The sequence below is a fragment of the Eleutherodactylus coqui genome, chromosome 7 (genome assembly GCF_035609145.1).
Source record: "Eleutherodactylus coqui strain aEleCoq1 chromosome 7, aEleCoq1.hap1, whole genome shotgun sequence".
Classification (NCBI taxonomy): Eukaryota; Metazoa; Chordata; class Amphibia; order Anura; family Eleutherodactylidae; genus Eleutherodactylus; species Eleutherodactylus coqui.
The window spans coordinates 118,610,056-118,632,149 of NC_089843.1; the positions used below are offsets into that span (position 1 = coordinate 118,610,056).

Sequence of the window (22,094 nt, forward strand, 5' to 3'; positions counted from 1 at the left end):
GCAAGTAACCTACAAATGAGCGGTGCCATCAGATAGACACGTAACTCACCTCTGTCAGTAAGGTCACCGCAAAGTAGCCAAATGTAAGTGGCGAGGATTAAAGCACTTCAACATTAACTATGTGATGTAAATCTTATTACACCTAATCCGACAAGCAGAATGGTGGCAAACAGCACGCACACAGCCTCCACACCCCAAGGCCCCGCGGAGAGGATTCTATCACCAGTCATCGTACCATGTAGTGGCTGAGGAATAGTAGAATGTCAGATACAAATTAAACTGTTACCAACCCTCTCGTATGGTTCAGAAGTTCATGTAGTTAACTCTTCAACAGTTCTGTAGTCCTGTAGCTTCAGCCACAAGTCTCAATCATACTTTGGATCCATATGGGTCGGTAAGGCTATCATCTCTCCTTAAGGAGAGCACCTAGGAGGTGAATGAGGAAACTTATAAGGCCATGCAGGCTCCTCTGGGAAATATATGCAAATAAGGAAGATGGAACATTACCCTACAACCAAACCTCAGGTATGGTTCCATTTTCCTTATTTGCATATATTTCCCAGAGGAGCTTGCAGGGCCTTATAACCTCACTCACCTAGGTGCTCTCCTTAAGGAGACAATACCCTTCCCGATGAATGTCATAGGCCTCTCACTAGCCAAGCCAGAAACCTACCGCACACCGATGAGGGGGCAAACACCCCGAAACAGCTGTCCGTGTATGGATTCTGGCTTTTGTTTTTCAATTCCCAATTATAAAGACCTGTATAAAGGGTTGGACATTGATTTGCAGGAATGCTGCCATCCAATAGGTGGCGCTACAGAGGTACTGTTCCATTGGATCTATATAACAGATTCTATATATTCCAGAAAGGCCTTTCAATGGAACCATGCATACCGCTGTATAGAAATATAGTAACATAGTAACTTTGGGTTTGTTTTTTTTAAATAGTCTAAAAAGGGGAAGGTGTACTTCCCAGATATAAGATCAGTCCGGAATATGGCTGCCCACAATACAATGCAGGTGGTGGTGTTAATACAAGGATTTGTAAAGCGATGCATTCAACTTGACAGAGCTTGGAGTTCACGTGGCCTCGCCGCACTATCTGAAGTAAACGCCTCCTAATTATATGTTTGTTCAGCTAACGGGACTGGAGACATTATGTCATATGAGGAGTCTGAAAATGGAAGGCAGCGAGGGTATGAGTTAAGCCAGCAATTGGGGAACTCTGCAGAAATAATTTGTTCTTGCGCACTAATTACATTTGTCTTTATTCATTGTAGGCATAATGTTACTTCACTGGGAAACCAAGTTTTTCCTACTATGGAAACAAAAACTCACTAGAGCTTCTAAAACGTAGCCTTGCATTTCATCACGGCTTATGTGGTGTGGCATTAACCGAACGCTAAACTTAAAGTTCACTTGGAAAATAAAAACACTCTTGATAAATGGCTAAAATCGACCTGAAAACAAACTTGTAATATACTTTCATTAGCGAAAGTCAGAATCGGGCCCCTCTGGCTGAGAGCAAGGACAAGTCGGCAATATCAGCTTTTATCCAATCAGATTTGATTTGCATGATGCAACTGAAGAGCAATGGACAGCAATGAACTTTCTTCTCAGCTTCTGAGAGAGTCCAGTCCTGTAGAACGTCTTGTGGTCAGTGTGCCAGCGCTTTCCTCATGCCCAATTAGTGAAAGCCACATCCCATTTTTAACTGTTCACCCCCTCCCTTAAACCTTCTCCATCATCCGCACAGTGAGTGACCATATACAGTATATAAACTCACATACTGTATTGTCCTTCCTCAGGCACTTGGCCACAGCAAATAGATACAGTTAGTACTGTCTGGAGCAGAGATGGTCCATGGAGAGTGTTGATGCTCAGGTAGGGTGGACAAGCAGCGGTGCCAAAATAGGAGGAGGCAGCGCCACGGCACCAGAGGGGTTGGCCAGAAATATTTGACTAGCATGTAAACCGAGCGCTGCGGAAAATGTTGGTGCTATATAAACAAAGATTATTATGTCTGTGCTCTGTCGCCAGCTGAATCTTGTGACAAGTCTGGCCACACCACTTCCTGGTTTTCTTAAAGGAAAGGAGTAGTAAAGAGAGAAACAGAGAACAAACATGAAATGGCAGAACTGGGTAGATACAGGGCAGAATTAAGTTCATATTGGATGGGTTTTGCTCACAATTGATAGGGTGGGATGGTGACGAAGACATCTGGCCCCCAGCCTCTGCCTAACGGGCTCCATAGCAGAAACCTGGTCTGCCTCCACTGGAGATAAGTGCTAAGCAACAATTACAAAAAAAGAAATCAACTCTTTTTATGTTCATTTATACCATCACCAAGATCACCATGTGCATGGTCAATTGGAAGACCACATGCATCTTTAGAGGGGACAAAAGTTTGTCACCACTGCCCCAATTTTCCAAGCATAGGTGGAGATCATGGGAAGAGCTGACTTCATAGCACAGTGTAAATGTATGTACTCCAGACAGCCATAGTACATACTCCTAAGGTAGGTCAATGTCAACAGCACATCCTGCTGATTGTGGGGTCAAGAAATTAAATAGAACAACCTCCAAATTGGGTGGATTTCTCGTTAACTGATGGTGTGCCACTGCCCAGAAAATGGGATAGAGTTCAGGCAACAGCCCCAACAACGTACTAAACACAACATATTCCCTATACTTCATAACAGAAAACGTAATGTTGGGACAATGGTACTGCTGTAGCCACTGACCCTGGATTGGTAAGTAGTTCTTCAATGCTAAAAGAGATAGGTGGATGGCATACCATATATGAGCGCTGTGCCTTTAGCCTACTCCTCATACACCACGCTGCCAGTAAATACCATACAAAGAGATAAATGAGGCACTGGTCTGTAGACGACAAAAGTAGCTTCACCTGAAATTACAGGAATTATCTAGGAACAAACAGTCCAGTTGATTTACCCAAAATAAACCACAGGGCAAAGTAATTAATAGAGCTAATCTGGTAGTGACAGGGACACACTGTACAGATGATGCCTCTTCCTATTATATGCTCCCAACGTGACAGAATAGATCCGGCCTCCCCGGGGAATTGATAAACCATGTACAGCCACTCTTTGTGGTTTCAGCTTTCAGGCTTTGATCCAAAACCTATGAGATCATTTATTTAGATAGACATGAAAACTAATACCTTTCTAAAACGCTGATTAACACGGCGCTGCCACCTCTACCCATCCTTATAGCATATGCCATACTTGCAAGCTGTGATCAGAGGAAAATACTAGCAAATAACTAATTTCCTTTAAAGGGCCAACATTTTAAGTAGTACGCTTTTTACTACGAGACAAAAAGGCAATTTACGCCATTAAAAATAAAAAATATGACATGCAAAAACATGTAATTTTGCCAACTATAGTTACACAAAAAAAAAAAAGATATAGCAGCTATTCTTCTTTTGCAAATTAAAACCAGTTATTGATCATCATACTTTTTTCTTATTATAGATCTTTATTCAGTTTTCTGGTTATAGGGGATTCCAAAGTGGCCTAAATTGCTGTTAACAGCATTCAAAGATATGCTTTACAGCAGCCTCATGAACAGAGAGACCAGTAGTCTGGAGCACGGCTGGACAATTAATAGAATCGTCATTTCACTGAGGCACAAAACTAAGTTTTGGCGGATTGCAATAGAGATTAGTCCTGCCCCCCGTGAGCTGGGCTTATATCAGACTGGGGTGAGAGGAAAGTACAAATTCAATTCAAAAAAGTTGGAACACTGTGTAATATGTAAATAGATGTAACAAAATAATAAAGGCTGCAATGATATGCGAATCCTACATAACCATATTTTCTTCACAGTAGAACAAACACATTAGAAGCTCAAATGGGCCATATTTTCATTGCATTAAAAAAAAAAAAAAAAAAAACTCATTTAGAAATTAATGGCAGCAACACATCTTGAAAAACTAGTGTCTACCATTGTGTAGCATCCCCTCTTTTTACAACAGTCTGTAAACATCTGGGAAGTGAGACTAATTGCTGGAGTTTTGGGAGGCAAAGGTTGGCCCATTCTTGTCTGATGTAGGATTCTAGCTGCTCCACAGTCCGGGTTATCTTTGATGGATTTTTCATTTCACAATGTGCCAAATGTTTTCCCATTGGTGAAAGGTCTGGACTGCGGGCGGCCGGTTCATCACCTGGACTCTTCTTCTGTGAAGCCATGCTGTTGTGATGGGTGCAGAAAGTGGTTTATAGCATTGCCTAGCTGAAATATACAAGGCCTTCCCCAAAAGAGACTTTGTCTGGATGGGAGAATATGTAGTTATAATACCTCTATATACTGGTCAGCATTGAAGGGTGCCTTTCACAATGTGTAAGCTGCCCATGCAATAGGCACCCCATACCATCAGAGATGCAGGGTATTGAACTGTGTGCTGATAACAAGCTGGATGGTCCCTCTCCTCTTAGGTCCAAGGTTTCCAAAAGGAATTTCACATTTTGATTCATCTGGCCACAGAATTTTGCCTCAGTCCATTTTATATGAGCTTTGGCCCATAGAGGACACTGGTGTTTCTGTATTGTGTTGATACATGTTTATATATATTTTTTGCATGATACAGCAAACTGTTCAGACAATGATTTCTGGATGTATTCCTTGCATTCAGAGTCCATATAGTGATTTGCATTACAGAATCATGCCCGTTTTTAATGCAGTGATGCTTGAGGGCCCGCAGATCTCAAACGTCCAGTATTGACCGTCGGTCTTGTCTATTGTGCACATGAATTTCTCCAGATTCTCTGAATCTTTTGATATTATGTACTATAGATGGTGAGATATTCATAGTCTTCACAATTTTATGTTGAGGAACAATTTTCTCAAAGTTTCATTATTTTTAGATGCCGTTGGGCCGCCTGCAGACGGGAGAATTCTCACAGCAGGATCCGACCCATTCCCCTGCAGTGAGCAGTGCAGCTCACCTTCTTCCGTGTCTTCTCCCCTTTCTGTGATGTGCTGGCTGCCGCCCAGCGGCGCATGCAGAGCGGAGCTGGCGCGTCGGGAGCGACATTTCTGTGTGGGCCTCTGCAAGACCTGCACAGAAATAGAACATGCCACAATTTGTTTTCCACATGTGATTTCACGCGGATAAATCACGGCCGTCTACATAGGATTGCGTTTTGAAATGCAATTCTATGCAGGCGGGCAGGGGCGGAAATTCTGCGGAAAATCCCACCGTGGAATTTCCGCCCGTGTGCAGCGGGCCTTTTTCAGAGACTGATAAACTTCTGACCATCCTTGCTTCTGAAAGACTCTGCCTCTCTACCATGCTCTTTTTATACACAGTCACGTAACTTAGTATAAAATTGACCCTCCATCTGTTGTTCATTAGTACCACTTACTTTTCCAACCTTTCGTTGCCCCTGTCCCAGCCTTTTGTGAGATGTGTTGCTGCCATCAATTTCTGTTACATTTTTTACATGAAATGAAAAAATGTCTCACTTTCAACTCCTGAGGTGTCTTATTGTAAATAAAATAACATTATATGAGATTTCCAAATCATTGCATTGGTTTTTTTCCCTCAACACTTTGCACAGAGTCTCAAGTTTTTAAAATTGGAGTTGCACATGGGGGCTGTAATGAGGGGGGAAAGGACAATATACAGAGGCTGAGAGGAGTGAGGACTGGGAGAGGGCAGTATAGGGAGGCTGTGATGAGTGGGGAGAGGGCAGTATAGGGAGGCTGTGATGAGTGGGGAGAGGGCAGTATAGGGAGGCTGTGATGGGGTGTGTGCACAGTACATGGAAACTGTGATGAGGTGTGTGTGTAGTGCACAGGGGGGCACTAGGATGACTGGGGGTGTGTGGAAACATCCTTCACATGTATATAACTAATGCTCCTTTTAAATCTAACAAGAACCTCACAATTCTCATTGGCCCAAGTGAACACGCTGGTAGTCATCACCAGTGCGTTCGGGAAGCCTATTTAGACAGGTAAATCATTGTTGGGAATCGTGAACTTCTCCTTCACTTATCGTTCAGCATTTCACATTTCCATGTGAATGGGAAGACCGAATAATACCTCTGCAGTGCCACCTATTGGATGGCAGCATTCCTGCAAGTCAATGGTAGACTTTTTAGACAAGTCTTGTAACAATGACTGGGAATTGTAAGCCAAAGGAGACTTATAAGGCCATCCGTGCTCCTTTGGGAAATATGCAAATTGGAAGATGGAACAATACCTCTGCCTTATAAGTCTCCTCAGTAACCTTCTAGGTGCTCTCCTAGAAGGAGAAACAATACCCTTCCTGACCCACATCTATAGGCCTCTCACTAGCCAAGCCAGAAACCTACTGCACACTGATGAGGGGCAATCACCCCGAAACAGCTGTCTGTGTATGGTTATTTTTGCTTTGGCTTACAATATCCAGTCATTGTTACAAGACTTGTTTTAAATTACAGGATTTTTATTTAAGATACAGAGAATGCAGTAGAATATTAATTAAAAAGCAAACAAAACAAAAAAAAACACAGACACACGTAACCTAAAAGCTTGAATGACACAGTAGGGCATTTTCCGATGACCTATTCCCTTCAAAGTGTGTTTTTAAATTTAAAAGTACACTAAAGTTTGGCCTTGTTTCATATTTATATAAAATAAAAATCAGTTGGGACCCCAGAATTTAGATGACACGCAATCACCATCCAGGTCCATAGACCCCATTAGCACAATGCAGAGTTTTCCTTATTAACGAGCAGCTATCCTGTTTCCCTGAAAATAAGACATACCCTGAAAGTAAGACATAACATTTTCCAGAATTTTTGAGAATGCAAAATGATTTTTCAGGCTTTTTGAGGATGCTTGAAATATAAGCCCTACTCCAAAATTAAGCCCTGCAAACAGTTAATTAAAAAAGTCAATTTAAATAGTGTCCAGGCAGCTATACATGTAAAAAAGTTAAACCTTTTTGAACAAAAATTAATATAAGACACTGTCTTATATTTGGGGAAACAGTAGTAAAGTTAGTATTTTTTCACATGAGGGAAGATAAAAAGGAAAACGTCCCATCTACCTGCACCGTGCATGGACTACCGATCACCTTATGGTGTGGCTGAAAATACGAAGTCTGAACAGACATCAATTCTATGGTTTCATGGCTCAGTGATGGCTTGTAAATGATGCACACCATACATCACCGGCCTTACTAGTAAATGGGAGAGCGATCAGATAAAAGCTGGAAGCCTTCCAGTGTGTAACATGCTAGATTTCAACGATCCCTACAAATACTTCACATTCCCGGCTTATCGCTGAGGAACTGGAATGTGCAAAACATGAATTTCTAGAACTTTATAGAAGAGAAGAGTAAGAAAACAGATCCTGGCATGAAACATGACATCTGGTGAAGTGAAGGAAATGGCACTTACTAGTACAAGACTTCATTAGCTTCGTGTCTCTCGTATCGGACCGTTTCACACATCAGTCTGCAATACAGGAAGACAGATGAACATTAATAGAACAATTCCACATATACCGCCTAGTAATACTGCCCTGCAATGTGACAACGTATAGGCACTCGTGTGCTCCATGAGAGACGGGGAAAATGAAATCCATTTTAATGCCAAGTATAGCCACGAATATATATCGTTGGGAGCAAAAAATATATACTGCGGCAGTGGTAAACTAAGTTATCAGACGGGTCTGTAACCCTAGCGGCCCAGCTCCTAGCATAGGCACCCATGTAAATGTAGTATACTGCAGTCCAAATCACTGGCGGAGCAATCCAGATTTCATTTTCCCTCCTCTTCTGCTTTATGGTTTCACAATTGAACTACTCTGCCATTCCGTAATTTCTTCTAGCACAATCGATATGCTCCCTTAGGGTGGACACCCACTGGTGAGATTTTCTTTCTTGCGCTGTGAGAGCACGTGACAACTCTTGCCTCGCAGAGCAAGAAAGACGCCGAAAAACAACCGGCATATCGCCAGTGTTGTCAATGGGGCCAGCGGCAGCAGCGCTAGCCCCATTGAAAACATAGGGAAAATACCACGGACTTCTGCCACAGCTGTCATAGTGCTTAGCTATTCATTCATGAATAGCACTATCTGTAATTGGCTGAGCGCTCAGCCAATAGCTAAGCACTAGCTGCTATTGGCTGAGCCCTCAGCCAATCAGCACAGCCCTTTCAGGGGGCGGCAATTTTTAAATCCCCGCCTGCTGAAAGTGCTAGACAGCAGCGTCGGGGAGCCAGCTGGAGGACGCGTCTGAGCGGTGGAGAGGCAAGTAATTTTTTAAAAAATTTTTTTACCACTTATTGATGATTCAGGGAAGGGCTTATATTTCAGGCCCTTCCCCGAAAATCATACTGCAGGGTTTGCTACAAACCACTGCTTTTAACGGGACCGGCAGCAGCGCCGATCCCATTAAAAGCAATGGGTTAGCATGCTGCACTTCTGCCACAGCTGTGACAGCTGTGGCAGAGGATTCCTTCATTCCCATGAGGATGAAGGAAACAGCTGTCACAGCTGTGGCAGAAGTCCGCGGTATTATCCATTTCTTTTCAATGGGGCTAGCGCTGCTGCCGCTGGCCCCATTGAAAAGACTGGTGATATCGCGGCGTGATGCCGTTTTTTTTCTCGCACTGTGCTGCGAGACTTTTCCTTTACTCTCGCAGCGCAGTGGAGAAAAAAAAACGCCAGTGGGTGTCCTCCCTTAGGCTAATTTCACATAGGAGAGTGTGATATCAGACCGTGAAACTCAGCCTGATATCCCGCTGGTCAACATGGGATTTTTGTATCAAACCCACCTCACATCACTTTGGGGGGAGTAGTGATCCTCTGCAGTGGCGGAGGATCGCGGAGTGTCTCCCATGGTTTTCAATGGGAAACCTTGCATTACACTCGTGTGCACCTAGTACGTGGGGCGATGTGAGGGCCCGCCCACAGATAGGACATGCCGCAATTTTTCGCCCGAATCTCACCGTGGTGCAAAGCCAAAAAAAAGGGGGGGGGGGGGAAGCATGTTCATGTGTATGACCCCATTTAAAAGATCTTGCGCAAGAATCTCAGCTGTGTGAAACCAGCCTCAGATTAGTGGCACATGGCTGTATTTGCGGGGCAAGTACTGTCCATGTGATTCCACAGAGAGCACACAGCCCCATAATAGCCTATGATGATAAACACTTACAAAAAAAAGTTAGCGTGAACCTACGATTTGCGTGAAATAATTCAAGGCATGTCCTTTTCCTGTCCGTTTCACGGACGAGAAGTAGAACATGCAATGCCTGTGAATGTGCTGTATACATCATGCCACAGTTGTCTCCCTTGGGTTAAAAAAAAAGTCAAATTCAGGATCAAACCGTGGATGCAAATACGGCAAATACAGAACGACTAAGGTGCTGAACACCGTCACCGGGTACAAGTGCTGCACCACGGGCGGATGACAGTAGGACCGGGGGAGATGAACGCCGTCACATCACTACAGTACATTAAAATTACTAAGAGAAAGACCTCACTGACATATTATATTGCCTTTCAGCCTCCCGACATTCTCCAACTTGGATATTTTCCATAGCAATTATGTAATTAAGAGACGACAGTTTTACAAGAACAGCCCTGTGTAATTGTGCACTCAAAGTTCCTGCAAACAGCCCTTGAAATGGCGCAGCTGCTCCTTCATACCGCCGCGAAACACAACAACTCCTACACAGCGCTACTCCCTGCCATGTCACGTAAAGTGTGGGATGTCAGAACCCACCAAGGGGGAGGTTTACACAATGCTATCCATTCCGATAGAATGAAGCACAAATACACCACGGCCTGTACACCCGCCTGAGTCCAAACTGTACGCGGTCACCACTTGTAAAATGGCCTTCCTAACCACGGTGACATTTTTTTCAATTTGACAAAAGGTAAAAAGATAAAATTACAGAAAAAAAAGTTGTGGCATGGTGTATTGGGCCTCTGTACTCGCCTAGAAGCACTGCTCCCCATAAACTCTAAGATACCCAGCATCATGACCCCAAACACCTAATGGAGACGCCAAGAAAATATAATGGACACACAAATAGGTCTTCTCCTAGTAAAAAGGGCTGCCAGCCTCTGGATATTGAAGGGGTTTTCTTTGGACCATCATATATTGTATACTCCTCTAGAGATGTTCCACACACACTTGTCTATATATATTAAATTGAATGTATGTCTGTCTGTGTGGCTGCGTGTCTGCGTGCGTGTATGTCTGTCTGTTTGTCCTTTATGCGCTACTACACCATTCATCCGATCCCCATGAAACTTTGGGAAGTTGTTGAGTACACTCCTGGGAAGATTATAGGCATAGTACAACTATCCTACGATAAATGGCGCGCGTGCGAGCGTCGTCAACAGTTACGACCCCCCCCACGTAGATCGTTCGATTTCCATCATTGCCACTAATTCTCTCACTTCCCGATGTTGTAGAAACATGAAATTTGGCACGAGCATTGATTATGTCATAAATAGGAAAAGCTAATGGGTCCCAACTCGATTATTCAATTCTAAGCGCAAAACAATTAGCGTCCAAATTTTACGTACGGAATCTAATTCTCTCACTTCCTGATATATATAAATGTCTGTCTGTCTATCTGTCTGTCTGTCTGTCCTTTATGCATTACTACACCATTCATCCAATTGCCATGAGACTTTGGGAAGTTGTTGAGTACACTCCTGGGAAGATTATAGGCATAGTACAACTATCCTAGGATAGGTAGGGTGCGTGCGAGCATCGTCGACAGTTATGCCCCCCAGACAAAGATCGTTTGATTTCCATCTCAAGCACGAAAGCAAAAGGCATTACGAGCAACAGATGCGTGTTCAACCACAAAATGATGCATCCACCGAACGTTTCGCAAGACAATTGCTGGATATTGAGAATGCTGAGGTAAAATGAAAGCTGTGCTGTGATTGGTTGTTATATATTATACTGCTGAGGTAACATGAAAGCTGTGCTGTGATTGGTTGCTATTTCTTATACTGCTGAGGTAACATGAAAGCTGTGCTGTGATTGGTGGCTACTTCTTATACTACTGAGGTTGCATGAAAGCTGTGCTGCGATTCGTTGTTATATATTATACCACTAAGGTAACATGAAAGCTGCGCTGTGATTGGTTGTTATATTTTATACTGCTAAGGTAACATGAAAGCTGCGCTGTGATTGGTTGTTATCTAGATATATAAAAACGAATGAATGTATGTCTGTCTGTCTTCGCAGCAACGCGCGACGGGTAAGCTAGTACTTTATAAAGTGCCATGCAGCGTCCGAGAAGAAAAAAAATAAATAAAAAATAAAAAGGCGCTTACGTAGGTGATAAATCACACGCTCATCCCGCAGGCTTCCACCAGATCATGTGTGTCTGAACATTACTTGTACAGTTCAGGCACATGCTACAGTACGAGACAGACTTCTTCTGTATCCTCGTATCAGAAGACTTGCATCGTCTTTGTACAGACTCTACAGAATCCGTTATTATAGGGAACCGGTCAGCTTTCTTCAGCCCCGTAAACCGCCATTATGAAGTAATACACTATGTGCCTAGGTTTCTAAGGATGGCCACCAGCATATACACTCGCAGATGCAACATGACCCACAAATCAACTTTTAGAGCAGTTCATAGAGAATGTGCCGTACCAGTGAAGAATCACCTGGGCATTGCAGCCATTAGGAAGAGTCCGGTAGCCCAGTCCCTAAACGTGCCCTCCAAACTGGATTGGCTTCCCCCAGGATGTGCTACTTCCTAGGTGTCCCAGGTACAGGTGAGCAGCGCATGCGCAGATACGTGGTATGTAGCATGCTCAGTGCTACCCAGTACACCTATCCCCATTCTTGTCGCACCCCATCGTTGTCATTAATTGTTTTTATACAATCTTTCCTCTCGTATTTGTGTGCATTTAATAAAGTTTATATCTTACACTTTATTTTTTGGTTAAGCACAATCTTTTAAATGTATTTCCCATTATTGGTATTCTATTGGAATTTTACATCGGGCAGGTAATCATTGGAATGAGTGAACGAGTCATTTGCATTTAAACGATGACCGTTTACATGCGCAGATAATGGTTTGCTTTTTTATCATAGCTCGTTTGGTCCATCGTAGGTCTGTTATGGGAGGCTAAAAATTATCCTCAAATTACTGAAAGATCGCCTTTTTAAAGAAAAGACTGGCAAATGACAAACAATTCTTATGCCTGCATGATACGGACTTGTTCAGTCGTTGGCCACGTTGACATTAAACAACTCTTCATTTTCAGACAAGTCAACAATTTACGATTCAGTGTAAAAGGCCCGAAGTCACAACACTGAAGGATTCCGTGCCTGACTGATCGCATTTAAAGAGGTGAGGGAATATATGTGCAACCCTGTTAGGAACACTGCAGTGGGTCGCTCGGCATTTTGGGGTACTATTTGCCCCTGATAAAACAAAGAGACCCGCGACTTGAGTTTTTGGGGAATTACCATTGACTCAGAGGCAATGGTATGTCGGTTGCCGGAGGAAAAATTACAGGATTTGAAGGAGGTAGTCAGAGCCCGTGGGTTTAATAAGATCAGCTGTGGGGGCTAAAGTCATTATTGGGCAAACTTAATTTTGCTTGCCGAATAATGCTGATTTGCATGAGACTGGCATCAGCTACGGCCCAGGGTGCGTGCTCCGCATCATTTTATCCAGCTGGGAAAAGGACACAAAGGTGATTTGGCAGTGTGGTCGTCCTTTCTGGAGAGGTATAAACGGAAGATCTGTAATAATTGAGGAGGTGCGCGAGAACGTAGATTGGGAGCAGTTTACGGACGCGGCTGGAAGAGCAGGTTTTAGTGCTTATTTTCAAGGGCAATGGTGCGTGGGAGATTGGCTAGAGGCATGGAAGAAGGCGGGTTTAGTGCACAACTTAGTTCTGTTGGAACTTTTTCCAGTAGTCATGGCTATTACGCTTTGGGGGTTCTCATTTTCGAAACAGGGTGGTGAGGTTCCATTGTGACAACATGGGGGTAGTTCAGGTCATTAATACCTTGACTGCTTCCTTTCCACCAGTGGTGAATTTGTTGCGCCACCTGGTCTTGGAGGAATTGTCAAATATGTGGTTAGTGGAGGTGCACATTGCGGGGGTCAAGAATTCAATTGCGGATGCTCTCTTAATTTCAGCGGGAGGGGTTCAGGATGTTGGCGCCAGGAGCGGAAGAAGCAGCGAAGACTTGCCCATCTCGGCTTTGGAACGTGGTAAGCGAGCAGTGGGGCACCTGATCGAAGGTTCACTGGCTCAGGGTACTAGGGTTGCATATGGTGCAGCATGGCGGGAGTGGGAGGAGGGGTTATTGTATTGTGGGGTCGTTAGGTCAGAGGAGGATGGAGTGGGGACTTCATTGAGTTGGTTAGAAGCTTCGGTGGAGAAGTGGTTAGTTGCAAGGGTGAACCATTTTATGGCAGGGGTGGCTTTTGGGTGCAAGTTAAGGGGTGTTGGGGATGTTACTAAACATTTTTTGGTTAGACAAGCGTTAAAAGGGCTTTAGAAAAGGGAAAGTGAATATGCGTAGGCCGATATTGTTTAGTTTATTGGAGAAAATAGGGGTAGCTTTGGAAACCGTTTGTGAGGATACCTTTGAGAGAATTTTATTCAAGGTGGCTTTTTCCCCTGGCCCTTTGGGGGCCATTAAAGATCGGCGAGCGTCACCATGTAAAAGCAGTTATGGGAATGTGGACACAAATGAAGTATTTATCCTGCTTTATTGAAGGATGTGCTTACAAGACAGACTGTCTTGTAAGCACATCCTTCAATAAAGCTGGAAAAATACTTCATTTGTGTCCACATTCCCATAACTGCTTTTACGAATTCAAGTGTAACCATCCAGACCGAGTGGTAGAGGACGTGAGTATATTCCTGACTATACAAAGCAATAAAAAAAATAGCAAGGCGAGATCTATTTTATTTTTTCAGAGGTCACCCAGTAAAAAGGTTGAGAGGGGGGAAATTGAAATTGTAGGCAGAGGATATTCAAATTGGGGGAGGGAGGTGGGGGTTGGTACTTTTTATCTAGCGCTCGAAAATTGATCGGGGAATAGGGGGCGGAGACAGAGGATACATTTAGAGGGGGTTAAAGGGGTGGGGATGTGCCCTTTACAACATTGGGGGCATTACAAGAGGGTTTTGGTATTGGTGTATCTTGATGCCACCGGAAGCTAGGGGTTTGACAGGAGGACTGCCCCTCTCACACCCCCAGCTCCCGATAGGGTCAAGTGTGGAAGGTGCTAGCAGCACAGTGTGCATTGCTTGTAGCCGGCCCTGCTGGCTTAGGGTGAGGGTTCCATTTGCTGTTGGCCGTACATTATCAGCTGTAAATGCTAACAGTTTACAGGTAATAATGTACGGCTAATAATTAAAGAAATTGTCACCCTAAGCCAGCAGGGCCTGCTGCAAGCTATGGAAAGGCTGCAGATGTCACTCACCGCTCAGTTCTGTGCGGCTTCTGTGCCCTGGCTCCCGGACCAGCAGAGGATGGGGCCTCTGTCCCGGCCGCCGGAGCTGTATTTAGTGTGGTCCGGAGGCTGGATGCTCCCTGCAGCCCAGCGGCTCTGAGGTCCGTGACGGCCGGTCCACTGCGCACACTTCCTGCCTATGTGCCGGCGGCTGTGTGGCATCCCAGGACTGCTGCAGCAGTGTTCTGGCGGCGGGTAAGACTGTTTGTCTGGCCGCCGCTGTTGCCTCCCACTGAGGGCGCCAAACAGCACATTACATGTGTTGGAAGGGGGCCCGCAATTCCTCTGCTGCCAGCCAACTGACCCCTGCCGCTGTAGCCTTCCTGCTGAGGCCGGCGAGCTACACATGACATGGTAGGGAGGGGAGCATGCTTCCCTTTGCTGCCGGCCCAAATGTTAACATTTAATCGGGTGGAGGGGCATTCTGCTGTAAGCCAGCCATCGGGAGAAGGCTTAAAGCTCGGGCTGCGTGCCTGCAGTGGGGGCCGCTGAATGCTGCTCCCAATGACAGTTTGCTTAGCAGGCTGCCAGGACCTACAGGGCAAGCATATGTGCAGCCAATCACATTCAGGGGGCATCACTCCACTGTCAATCATGGCTCCACCAGGACTTCCTGGTGGCGTCAAGATACACGAATACCGAGTGTTTCAAGGGAGAACATAGGTCCTTTTTTGAGGCATGAGGATGGGAAGTTTTTATCAAAGTTCCAATTTACGATGGTTCTTCGGAGGGCGCTGGAGAGTATAGGTTTGGATAGTTTGCAGCTAGGGAGTCTGGGCGTTACAAATCTTATGTACGACCTCAGTTACTTTAGGAAGGGAGATAGGTTACGGGAGTTGGGGTAATTAATTTTGTGGTTTTTGTTTTGCTGTTACAGGTTATCGACTGTTTTGGGCACTCTTACGTTTACTGGGGGGCAGAAAGGATGGGGGCTCAGCCAAAAGATAGACAGGTAAGGTTCGCAAGGAGTGATGCGGGGATTGGGTGGATTGGTGAGAGGGGGATGTCCTGCTGTAAGGTATTATAGGTTGTGGAAAGTATGGTTAGTCTGGACAGGGTGCTGGATATCTTACACGTAGGGGATAATGATTTGGGAAGAAGGCCCTTCCGGAATTTGTCGAGGGACATCAGGTATGATATTTTTCGATTACTAGCATTATATCAGGGCTTGGTTATTGTGTAGTCTGAAAAAGCAGCAGAGACGACTATTATACCCGGGTCATGAGAACTCCATATGAGGAATTAAGATATTGGAAAAATAGTAGATCCATGAAAAATCATGGGGCAAATGGTAAAAAGTTAAACTTGGGCTTTGTTCACAATAACATAAAAGCATATGTTATTGCTCAACATATGCCACTGTACAGCCATATAATGGCAAACATTGAGCCTATGGACAAAAGCCTAAATTTAAAAAAAAAAGTTTACCACACAGTATGTTTTTTTTGCAGTGGAATACTGTATAGAAAAGTGCAGTATGAGGGACTTTTACACTTTCCTATGAAGTATAAAAAAAAAAAAAAGGCATAAAGGACATTCCCTTGGCCTCTGACGGGTAAGGGCAGGCCTATGCCTACATTCGGTACTGGCACCTTTCCGGGCACATATGCCGAATATGCTCGCATAGTTGCCTGGTGTGAAGACAGTCTAACTGATTTTCTATTTTCCCCAAACACAGTATTACAAGGAATGACTCCCAGCACATTATATTCAATTTCCTATTATAAATGTAAGCTGGTGGTTGCATTTTACAAATAACCAAGTCCCATTATATTAGCACTGAGCTGTGGAAAGCGCTATTCATTGCAGCGCCCAGCATAATATGAAGTATTATGTACCAGCCTGTACAAATGACTTGATGGTGGAATGATTGCAGCATGTTGGTAAAGAAAGCAGAAACAAATTACCAGAGGCCGTGTCAGAGATGAACATTATGCCAGGTAACAAAGTAAAATGGAACCTGACAAATTAGTCATACAACCCACACACTGCCTTTAATTACCCTCACTGATTATATATAATTTGGTGTCCCAGCAAAACCCAATCTTTTCTCGGCTTCTCACTTTAATTGTAGATAAAACTCAACACAAAAGTGATGTCAAACCTCAGCGTAGTATCTGCTGCTAACACAAGAAAGGCAACAAAAAACACAGAACAGTAAAAAGGGTAACCAGACTCTGAAACAAACCTAGTAAATAAAATTGCAACATAATTATTTTTAACTAACATTCTCCTTTAGCTAAAATGGGCTCTGCCATGTGCACGATGCCTGTGTATGAAAGCGGAGCCACGAACAGGACCCACAGAATCCTATGGGCATTATCTGGTGCCTCCGCACAACTTGGAAGTCCTATATAGTTGTAATGCAGCAGCGCACATAAGGCCTTAATTGGGCTTTAATGCACCTACATATAACAAACTGAATAAAGGTGCATTTAGACATAATGATTATCGTTAAAAAAAAAAAAAGTTAAAACAAGCGCCAGTGAACGATAATCGTCTAGTCTGAATGCGGGCCAATGACTGACCGCCGAACGAGAATGGCACACTTTTCGTTCTTCATTCAGTTTCAGCAGGATTAAAAATAACTACTAGCTCATTCACTTTTCGTTCCATTTAACCCCTTAAAGGGGTTGTCCCGCGGCAGCAAGTGGGTCTATACACTTCTGTATGGCCATAATAATGCACTTTGTAATATACATTGCGCATTAATTATGAGCCATACAGAAGTTATAAAAAGTTTTATACTTACCTGCTCCGTTGCTAGCGTCCTCGTCTCCATGGTGCCGACTAATTTTCGCCCTCCGATGGCCAAATTAGCCGCGCTTGCGCAGTCCGGGTCTTCTCCTGTTCTCTATGGGGCTCCGTGTAGCTCCGTGTAGCTCCGCCCCGTCACGTGCCGATTCCAGCCAATCAGGAGGCTGGAATCGGCAATGGACCGCACAGAAGAGCTGCGATCCACGGAGGAAGAGGATCCCGGCGGCCATCTTCACCGGTAAGTATAGAAGTCACCGGAGCGCGGGGATTAAGGTAAGCGCTCCGGTAAGCTTTCTTTAGGTCCCTGCATCGGGGTTGTCTCGCGCCGAACGGGGGGGGGGGGGGGGGGGGGGGGGGGGGGGGGGGGGTTGGAAAAAAAAAACCCCCGTTTCGGCGCGGGACAACCCCTTTAAGGATGCGTCATACTGCAATCAGACTGGCAATAAAGCCCCACCACAGGCATGGATTAATAGGCAATCTGTAATGACAATCCGGGGACCTTTTAGAAGGCCCCTGGCTGCATGACAATCTGCGATCACATCATGGGGGACAGTGTGGGACCCCCGAACATCGATCGGGGCATTTAAATGCCCCTGTCAGAATTCACATTTAACTGTTAATGTATCCATTTCTGCCTTCCAGAGGATCAATAGGGTTAATAGACAATAAAGGGGCGGCCACTACTCAATAGAGAAGCAAAGTGGATCTTTCTACTGCATACAAGTATCCCGCATGGGCTTCATATATTTCAGGATTTGCTGTATTACTAGTATTCACTGTACTCCTGTCAGTTAATAGGTTAAATTGCCACAGGTTAAATTGCCACAATTATACTAGATCACTATGTGATTATCTGTGATTGGCTGTTTTTATCACGTAATCTTGGAAAGGGGGATATTTAAATTATGCAGTTGTATATGATTTTAAGCTGTGATGGATTTATTTCTGAAACGCGTAACTTACTTGACCTGCGACACTCTTTATCCCATGCATATGTTTTATAGCTTTGGAACAAGATGGACTTTTTAATCAAGCTAATCGCAGTGCTGTACCTGTGTGCGCTAACTGATATATATGCTTATCAGTTGGAAATGTCAGTAATTTACTCCAAAACTATATTATGTAGTATTTTATATTTTCATATTGCTATATGGAAAACGTAGAGGATTGTGTGTTTTCTGCATTTAGTTTTTTTTTTACTACAGTTGAGCCAATGGTACACCAACACACACCAGCCAAAAGTACGGTAAAGACACCCCTGGCACACATGTGGCTACTGATAGTCAATGGAGACATTAGAGATACACCCAAACAAACTGTGCCGTGGTGTGAACCCAGTGCAGGTCTCATTTCTTCCATCTATTGGCATCCAATGTGCCTTTCTGTTCAATAACTCGGGGGAGTCACTGAAGAGCCTCTGGTTAAATCATGTGAATGTGATGTCACTGGCTACAATGATGTCGTCACACAGTTGGATATTTTGTCACTAGATGGTAGAAATATCCAAGTGCTCCATCTGCGAGTCATTGATAGTCATTGTGGATAGGGCAGCCATGCTGTGTAGAAGTCTTTTCACGCAGTGGGACTGAGTTGCGCTTTGTGACACGCAGCCAAGAACCATGCAGCAAAACTGAGGCACCACTTTACTGCAACTTTGCAGGATTTACTGCATCTCAGAAGCTCATTAAAACGTGTGCGGATTTTGCCACGCACACTGGCGTACCGCCCTATACTGCATCACCGCCGCAGGCCAGCTCTGGGTGACGCTCAGGGAGGGAGGGGCCGTTGCCTAGGGCAGCCAGTTCCACGCTACACAGATTCCCCTGGCATATGGCCCTCCCCTACCACAGAGACTGCAGGTGTGATTCGTCACAACTGCAGCCTATCAGTGCACTGCCAGCCGTGTGATTGGTCCGGTCACAGTGCCCATTAGTGGAGGAGGGGATCAGACTATGCAGTATAAGTAGGTATGTATTGTACATGCTTATACATGTATAGCTGGTATAACTTTTACTGTATAACTTACACCAGCTGTACATATATAATCATATATAGGAGATACCCAGGTTATACCAGCATGTTCCATATCACTATGTACAGGGAGATTTATAACTTCTATCAGCTGTACGTACACTACCGTTCAAAAGTTTGGGGTCACATTGAAATGTCCTTATTTTTGAAGGAAAAGCACTGTACTTTTCAATGAAGATAACTTTAAACTAGTCCTAACTTTAAACAAATGCACTCTATACATTGCTAATGTGGTAAATGACTATTCTAGCTGCAAATGCCTGGTTTTTTGTGCAATATCTACAAAGGTGAATAGAGGCCCATTTCCAGCAACTATCACTCCAGTGTTCTAATGGTACAATGTGTTTGCTCATTGGCTCAGAAGGCTAATTGATGATTAGAAAACCCTTGTGCAATCATGTTCACACATCTGAAAACAGTCTAGCTCGTTACAGAAGCTACAAAACTGACCTTCCTGTGAGCAGATTGAGTTTCTGGAGCATCACATTTGTGGGGTCAATTAAATGCTCAAAATGGCCAGAAAAAGAGAACTTTCATCTGAAACTCGACAGTCTATTCTTGTTCTTAGAAATGAAGGCTATTCCATGCGAGAAATTGCTAAGAAATTGAAGATTTCCTACAACGGTGTGTACTACTCCCTTCAGAGGACAGCACAAACAGGCTCTAACCAGAGTAGAAAAAGAAGTGGGAGGCCGCGTTGCACAACTAAGCAAGAAGATAAGCACATTAGAGTCTCTAGTTTGAGAAACAGACGCCTCACAGGTACCCAACTGGCATCTTCATTAAATAGTACCCGCAAAACACCAGTGTCAACATCTACAGTGAAGAGGCGGCTGCGGGATTTTGGGCTTCAGGGCAGAGTGGCAAAGAAAAAGCCATATCTGAGACTGGCCAATAAAAGAAAAAGATTAAGATGGGCAAAAGAACACAGACATTGGACAGAGGAAGACTGGAAAAAAGTGTTGTGGACGGATGAATCCAAGTTTGAGGTGTTTGGATCACAAAGAAGAACGTTTGTGAGACGCAGAACAAATGAAAAGATGCTGGAAGAATGCCTGACGCCATCTGTTAAGCATGGTGGAGGTAATGTGATGGTCTGGGGTTGCTTTGGTGCTGGTAAGGTGGGAGATTTGTACAGGGTAAAAGGGATTCTGAATAAGGAAGGCTATCACTCCATTTTGCAACGCCATGCCATACCCAGTGGACAGCGCTTGATTGGGACCAATTTCATCCTACAACAGGACAATGACCCTAAACACACCTCCAAATTGTGCAAGAACTATTTACAGCAGAAGCAGGCAGCTGGTATTCTATCGGTAATGGAGTGGCCAGCGCAGTCACCAGATCTGAACCCCATTGAGCTGTTGTGGGAGCAGCTTGACCGTATGGTACGCCAGAAGTGCCCATCCAACCAATCCAACTTGTGGGAGATGCTTCTAGAAGCGTGGGGTGCAATTTTACAAGCTTACCTCAACAAATTAACAGCTAGAATGTCAAAGGTGTGCAATGCTGTAATTGCTGCAAAAGGAGGATTCTTTGACGAAAGCAAAGTTTGATGTAAAAACAATGTTATTTCAAATACAAATCATTATTTCTAACCTTGTCAATGTCTTGACTCTATTTTCTATTCATTTCACAACGCATGGTGGTGAATAAGTGTGACTTTTCATGGAAAACACAAAATTGTTTGGGTGACCCCAAACTTTTGAACGGTAGTGTATATTATATACAGGAGATACCCAGGTTATACCAGCATGCTCCATATCACTATATACAGGGAGATTTATAACTTCTATCAGCTGTACGTATATTATATACAGAAGATCCCCAGGTTATACCAGCATGCTCCAGATCACTATATACAGTCCAAGAAATGTGTCATGTTTGGAAAGCTTATGCCAAAGGGGCTAGATCACATATGTGAATTTGTTTTGCATCTGTATGCAGCACGGTTTAGGTATGGGTACAGGTACAGGTGGTGGGAACAGAGCTGAACATTTGCACCCGGGCCCGCGCCCCCTTAACTATGCCCTTGGCCACGTGTCTGGAAGTACACTGCACCATCTGGATAGCCCAAAGGATACAGTTAGAATCCATTCTAGAATGGGTACATTGTCGAGAAATAAAAGACAAAAACCTAAAACCAGGAACTAGGTGGCAATAACCTGCAATACCCTGTACTATTTCATTACATTCTAAGAGTGCCTTACCTCAGCTGATGCTCCCGAAGGTTGGACAGGGCTTCCATCCCATGGAGGTATGAATACACAATCTCCAGGTCCTACAGAAGGAAGGAGAAACAACATTTTTAGAACAGACCTACATCTTATACTTGGCATAGCACAGAGCATGGTCTGATCTCGTTGACAATAACCGCTGTCTATTTCCAAGGGCAACCAGTGAAAATGGGAAAGCAGCTATGTAAATTAATGCAGAAGAATAGAATAAATCATTGCCAATCTGACTGAACCAGGAAAGCAAGAAATCTGCAAAGTCACTCAACATTTTATAACAAAAGTTACATTTTCTTTCCTAAAACATTGCATTAGTATACATATCTACTGATGCCCCACTGATCCACCAGGGCATATTTACAACCATTAGCTCTTGTCATTATTTGCATTGGCTTCCTATTCCACTTGATAAAGAGCAGGGCCCGGCTGACAGGTCATGACTAAGGAAGAGAACGAGGCTTCTGCCAACACCTTGTGTTTGAGCAATTGACAAGCGTATGCAGAAGTCATCGCTAAGGGTTTACTGCAGCTCTTAAGACCTTGATGAAATACCCCGCAGAATAAATATCAAGCTCGATATTATGCAGA

General features: G+C 44.1%; 1 protein-coding gene across 4 annotated transcripts in view; it reads right to left on the reverse strand.

The window, feature by feature from the left end:
- Nucleotides 1-22,094, reverse strand: part of RAPGEF2 (Rap guanine nucleotide exchange factor 2) — a 239,202-nt gene that overhangs the window by 138,652 nt on the left and 78,456 nt on the right. For all 4 annotated transcript variants that reach the window (XM_066573574.1, XM_066573576.1, XM_066573573.1 and 1 more), the window contains exons 2-3: nt 21,483-21,553; nt 7,414-7,470 (exon numbers count right to left, since the gene is read on the reverse strand). In XM_066573574.1, coding sequence (XP_066429671.1) covers nt 7,414-7,470; nt 21,483-21,553 — 128 coding nt within the window. The remainder of the gene's footprint in view (nt 1-7,413; nt 7,471-21,482; nt 21,554-22,094) is intronic.